Source organism: Petaurus breviceps, unplaced genomic scaffold (assembly GCF_028583685.1).
Source record: "Petaurus breviceps papuanus isolate PSGF00001 unplaced genomic scaffold, PetGlider_PUasm1.0 90842, whole genome shotgun sequence".
In the NCBI taxonomy this organism is placed as follows: domain Eukaryota; kingdom Metazoa; phylum Chordata; class Mammalia; order Diprotodontia; family Petauridae; genus Petaurus; species Petaurus breviceps.
The window spans coordinates 11,532,564-11,538,563 of record NW_027187358.1 but is presented as its reverse complement, the minus strand read 5'-3'; the positions used below and the strand labels follow the sequence as shown (position 1 = coordinate 11,538,563).

At 49.0% G+C, this 6,000-nt stretch overlaps 1 protein-coding gene across 3 annotated transcripts in view; it reads left to right on the top strand.

The window, feature by feature from the left end:
• Positions 1-3,358: 3,358 nt before the first annotated feature.
• FBXO11 (F-box protein 11) overlaps positions 3,359-6,000 on the top strand; it is a 115,194-nt gene continuing 112,552 nt past the window's right edge. For 2 of the 3 annotated variants that reach the window (XM_069071655.1, XM_069071656.1), the window contains exon 1: positions 3,359-3,733. In XM_069071655.1, coding sequence (XP_068927756.1) covers positions 3,460-3,733 — 274 coding nt within the window. In that variant the 5' untranslated portion in view covers positions 3,359-3,459. The remainder of the gene's footprint in view (positions 3,734-6,000) is intronic. The other variant, XM_069071654.1, reaches the window with a different exon arrangement.

Below are 6,000 nucleotides of genomic sequence, written 5' to 3'. Positions count from 1 at the left end.
AAATACTGGGTGTCCCAAAAGTCTCGTAGCAGTTTTAAGCTCCAATAGCTTATAAGACTTTAGTCTTAGAGGAAAAAAACATTATACAGCTTGAAGTATTATGTAAATAAGTTAATTTATTATAAATCATGATGAAAATTCCATAACCAGTCATAATGAAACTTCTATAACCAGAGTTAACTTCTCATGTGAATGAACCATATTAGAAGCTATCTCTCCTACCTCTGAACTCCAAAAATTTTTGATTTCATTTTTTCTCTAACAGAATTTTTCACAAGGTCTCTTACCTCGTGGATCTTTATATCTCTCTCTCATTGATCCTATTAGATTGTTTCAATGTATCTTCTCACATAGCCAAGAACATGGTACTTTTTACATAGTAGCAAATTCATGTTTTTATTTATGAGTGACCAATCCTCTATTATTCTAAGACCTTCAGCATTGTCCCCCCTCCCCTTCAAGATATGAGAAATCAAGACTCCATAGCACCCACAATCAAAAGGGCAGTAAACAGGGAGTCAAGAGATGTGGGTCCCCTTTCTGTGGCTTGGCCACTATCAAAAAACATTTACTAAGGGACTAACATGGGCCAGCCACTGGGCTAAGCACTCTAGATACACTGAGGCAAAAGACAGACCGTCTTCCAGATCATTGTCTAATGGATGCGACTTTGGGCTACACTTCATTTCTTTGATACTAATTTTCTCATCTGTAAAATGAATTGGTTTGGTATGCTTCTAGCTCTAGGATCTAAAATGGAGGTGGTTTTGAAAATAAAGGAGACCTGAAGATTTGATCACAGTGCCTGGCATATAGTAAACTAATATACTCTATTAATATATTAAAATATATATGCATAATATATATTATATAAACTAATATACTACAGCAAAATAAATGCCTGTTGACTGACTTCCTGATAACAATGAAAGATAAACTAGACATACCTGTCTTGTTTCTTTTATATAACCCCTTCCAGACATATCCTAGGTACTCAATAATTGTTGGGTGAATTTATAAAAAGGTGAAATTAAAAAAAAATCACAGGGACTGATTAATAATTTGAAGAGATTATAGAATAATATGTGATTTTCTTTTAATTTTCTTTTTTTTCCCTTAAACTCTATTGGATCAGCTCTTACTCCTCCCTATCTCCTCTAGCTATTATTTCACTGGTTATTGACTTCCATGTGACTAACAAATAGAACTATTTTGCTTCGCTACTTAGTTTCTTTTGTTCAATTTTTTTTGTGTGTGTGTAGATGTGAGTTGGAAAAGTTTCTCATCTCTCTTTTTCCAACTAAAATGTATGAGGGACTTAAATTGCATTTCACAAGTGGACAGCTAAAAACAATACTTAAAAAAAAAAACTCAGTTCTTTGCCCAGCCTAAGCCACCTCTGGCCTAGCCAGCAAGGCAAAGCAGTGATTTATCTAGCTCACAAACATGAGGAAAATACACCAATGGTCTAAAAACCTGAGACTTGGGTAAAAAAATGTACCTAAGACATCCAGTATATAATGACCATAACAAAAAAAGGAAAGGGAAAAAAAAGATGTGAGGCAGGAGAAAGGAAAAATATATTTCCTATTTAAGTAAATTCAAGTAGAGAATACATTTTTCTCAAGAAACACTGTGAGGGAATGGGGGCCTAAAGCTACTTAGACATAAAAATACTTGCAAAGATCAAGCCACATTGTCTCCACATTTACCTACTCTTCTTCCTTTGGGTAGGTTTATACACATACACAGACGTCCTAATACGTCACTTAGCATTCCTTACCTAGGCATCATTTATCAATTGATGTGAGGGTTCTTTTTTTTGGGGGGGGGGGGTAAATGGAAGGCTATGATTAGAAAGTGACCATCACCCCATCCCATTTAGAGGCTACCAAGTCCTTAGTTTGCAAACAACCTCCGGCTTGCTAAAGGGCACACAGGCTCTTGCGCACCCTACAGATCACTCTCCGAACCTACATCAAACGCAAGTTGCCCAAAGGTCCGCTCCCGCGCCACCTTTTCATTATACTGGAAGGAAAAAAAATGGGGGAGAGGCTAATACTGTAAATGAATGGATTAATCACTTCTTCCTATTACATCAGCAGCCCCGCCCTTTCCTCCAACCCCTCCAACCCGCACTCCTTCCCTTGAACCCCGACTCCTCACAGGACACCCCACACACAAAACACACACGTTTACACGTTACATATGCCTCGATACCTCCCCCTCCCACCCCATTACCCCTGGCTCCCTCCCTTCCCCTCGGCCTGGGGATCAAGGCGGGGACTAGGGGAGCAGAGCGAGGGTCGGCTCCTTGATAAGAGACGAGCTTTTATTGGCTCCGGCACCGGGATGCCTCTGTTCCGGCGCCTCCCATTGGCCATCCAGTTGGAAGCCCCTCCCCTCTCCTCCCCTGCCCCGTCCCTCGATTGCTCAGCTCCGGCGGCGGCGGCCGCCGGGGCCCTCCCCCGCCCCGCTGTGGTGAGTGACTGACTGAGCGTGTGGTGTCTACGGCGGTGTCAATGGCTCCTCCTGCCACGGAGCAGCAGCAGCGTCGGCAGCAGCAGCAGCATCATCATCATCATCATCATCATCATCATCTTCTTCATCATCATCATCGGCGGCGGCGGCAGCAGCAGCCACAGCAGCAGCGGCGGCGGCAGCGACGGGGCTGAGCAGGAGGCGGAGGAGGAGGAGGAGGCGGCGGCGGCGGCGGAGGCGGAGGAGGAGGAGGACCCCGAGGAAAGGCTCCTTTAAGGAGGAGGAACGACTACGCCTCTTTTTTTTTTCTTTTTTTTTCCCCCCCGGTCTCCTCCCTTCACCCTCGTTTCCCCTTCGGTGAGGAGAGAGAGGGGGGGGAGGAGAGAGAGGAGGCCGAGGAGAGGAAAAAAAAAGATTCCTCACAGAAATCTCTTTGAGGGGGTGTGGGGGGGGTAGCGGAGGAAGAAAAAAAAAAGGAGCCCGGCGCCCCCTGCTCCCTCCCTCCCTGCTCCCTCCCTCCCGCTCGCTCGCTCTCTTCTCCTCCTTCTCCCCTCCTCACCCGCCCGCCCACTCCCCCCAGCCGCCGCCGCTGCCGCCGGAGACCGTGCTCGGGAGACGGCGGGACCGGGATCGGGGTCGCGATTCTCCTCGGGTTCCCCGAGCGGGCGGCCGGCCGTCCTTTCTCTCTCTCTCTCCCTCGGCCCCGGCCCCGGCCTCGGCCTTGGCTCCTCGCCCCTCCCTCGCCTCTCGGCCTCCTCGCTCTCCCGGCGGTGCGTCGACCCGCCGCCCCGGCCTTCTGTGCCACTCTCGTCCCCGGGGCCTCTGGGTCTCCTCGGGGGCCCCCTCCCCCCCTCCCCTGTGTCTCTGTGCCTCTCCCTCTCCTCTCCTCCCCTCTCCCTACCCCCTTCTCCTCCAAAGCCCCGGGTGTGGGGTGTGTGTGTGTGTCCCTCCGCCAACGCCGCCACCTCAGCCCGGCAAATGAACTCCGTCCGAGCCGCCAACCGGAGACCCAGGCGAGTGTCGAGGCCGCGCCCGGTGCAACAACAACAGCAGCAGCAGCAGCAGCAGCCGCCGCCGCCGCCGCCTCCCCAGCAGCAGCAGCCCCAGCCCCAACTGCAGCAGCAGCAGCAGCCCCAGCCACCACCTCCGCCGCCGCCGCCGCAGCAGCCCCAGCCGCAGCAGCAGCAGCAGCCTCCGCCGCCGCCGCCGCCGCCTCCGCCGCCTCAGGAGAGGAACAACGCCGGGGAGCGGGGTAAGGCTGCGGCCTCCTCGGTCCCCTCCCCCGCTCTCCTGCCCCCGGCCCGGCCGAGGCGGCGGGGGGGAGGGGGCCGCGGCTCGCCGGCGCTGGGTCTCGGGGGGCGGGGGGGAGTGCGGGGGTTATCGGGGAAGGGGGCCCCGCCGAGGCGGGTCTCCCCGCTGCCGCAGTGCCTGGCTCGGGCCCCTGTCTCCAGGAAAAGCCCCGGCTTCCCCACTCGCCTTGGCTCGCGCTCAGGCCGCGCTTTGTTTGGTTTCGGGGGCTCGGCACACCCCCCCCCTTCCCCCGTCCCTGGACCCCGGAGGGAGTCCGGGGGTGGGGGCGAGGTGGGCTCGCCGTGTGCTCCCTCCTCACTCGTCGCAGGGTTTAGGCTCTTCCTCTTCCGATGGAGACGGGGGAAGAAGGAACGGGGACTGGAATTGCCGGTGTGGGATGAGGAATTTGTTCTCCCTCCCCCCCTTTTCTTAACCAGGCTAGCGAGCCTCCTCTCTTCTTGGGATCGGGGTACCCGAGCGGCTGGAGGTGTTGGCCCGGGAACTTGTTTTTACCCCTCCAGCCCCGCTCCGCTCAGTAGTCACGGGGTGGGGGGTGGGGTGGGGTGGGGGGAGTCATGGTTCTTCCAGCCCCACAATGTTTGCTGCGCAGTTTGGTTTGGGTTACAGAATCCCCGGGGAGGGGGGTGGTGTGAGAGTGGGGGTGGGGACGGGACCCGTTAAATCTAGATCTTTAAAATAAATAAATAAACAGACCATCGGCCATTTCCAGCCCCCTCCCTCCCTCCTGGTGCAATTACCCCTACGCTGTTTCTTCCAATACCCCTTGTTTCCTGCCCTTCTGCACTCACCCCCAGCTCCCTATTCTCTGGCCTGCCCTCTTCTCCTGGCGTGGACTTCATAATACTCCTACCTTGGAGCCAAATGTCTTGGGAATGTGTGTGTTGTGTGTGTGTCTTGTCCAAGGCCTAGTGAAATGTGTCAATTGGACCCAACTGTTTAGCTTTCAGTATGGTAACCACCATTGTCTAAAGAGCTGAGGCTCCTCGGGATTGGATTCCTGCTTTAGTGAAATGGTACAGTTATTTTAGGAGGTTGTGAGGTGGGAGTGTTCCCCTTGGTCACCAAACTGCTTAACTATTCTCTTTTTAACTAAATGCTACCAGTGGAGGGGCTTGTTCCCTGTACGGTGTTTGCAGCTTTGTTTTTTTTTGAAGAGGAAGAGAATTGTTAGGAGACATTTTGCATGTTATATAGTTGAGAGGATTAGGTTTTAATTTTTTATGCATTACTTGTCACATCTCAAATGATAAAGGGAACTAATCTTGAATGTAGTTACCATCTTAGAAACATGGTGTGTGTTTTTTTTAAGTGTTGGCTCTGTCTTTTTACTTGGTCAAAATACTGAATAGATGAAAGAGGGAAATACCATTTTGCAAATTAAGTTTCCCCATTTCTTCCCTGGTCATTGTAAAAACTGTCATTTGGGGAGCAGGTTATTATGTATGACTTGAAAGGATGTGAGACTGCAGGTTCAGTTGAAGGTCTTGTGCAAATTCTAGAAATTCTTAGTAATTTATTGATTGGTGAATTGGATTTTTATTTTCATCATTTCCTTTTTGTGTGTGACAGGCATACAAGATTTTCCTGTATCCCACTCAAATAAAAGTCATGTGTTTCCCTCCTAAGTTGACACTTATAAGTAAAGGAAAAAAATTTCTAACGAATAATTCATAATTCTGCATTAAAGACTTGTAAATGTTCAGTCTTGGGGTGTTACTAGCAGTAAATTTGCTCAAAAAATATTTGCTCAATATTAATGTGTTAGTAACCTTGCCAAAGGTCTTTTTATTTAGTAAAATCTAATTTAGTCACGTGACTTAAAAATTTCTTTGACTAATTCCCACAGCCCCCTTTTTAGTCTGTCATTTAATCTGCTGATGAACACTAAACTTTAGTTACTATCAAGCTATTTGTTCAGATAGATTTTATCTGAAATTTTTCTTTCTTTCAAATGCAGTAGCTCATTTGAAGTGGAGTGGTAATCTGAATTTGGAAATTGTAGGTTGTATGCCAATAGAGTTCCTGTCTTTGTTTTTGATACTTGTAAACTGTCTGATGATACTCATGAATCAGAATTTCAGTAAGCAGCAAAGCCTTCATAACAAATAAAATTCAGTCTAGGATCCTTGTTCTCCAGTAAGGACAAACTAGTTTTGTTTTTTTTTTGTGGAGTAATGTTTTTCTAATTAATTAGACTCTCAAAAAAAC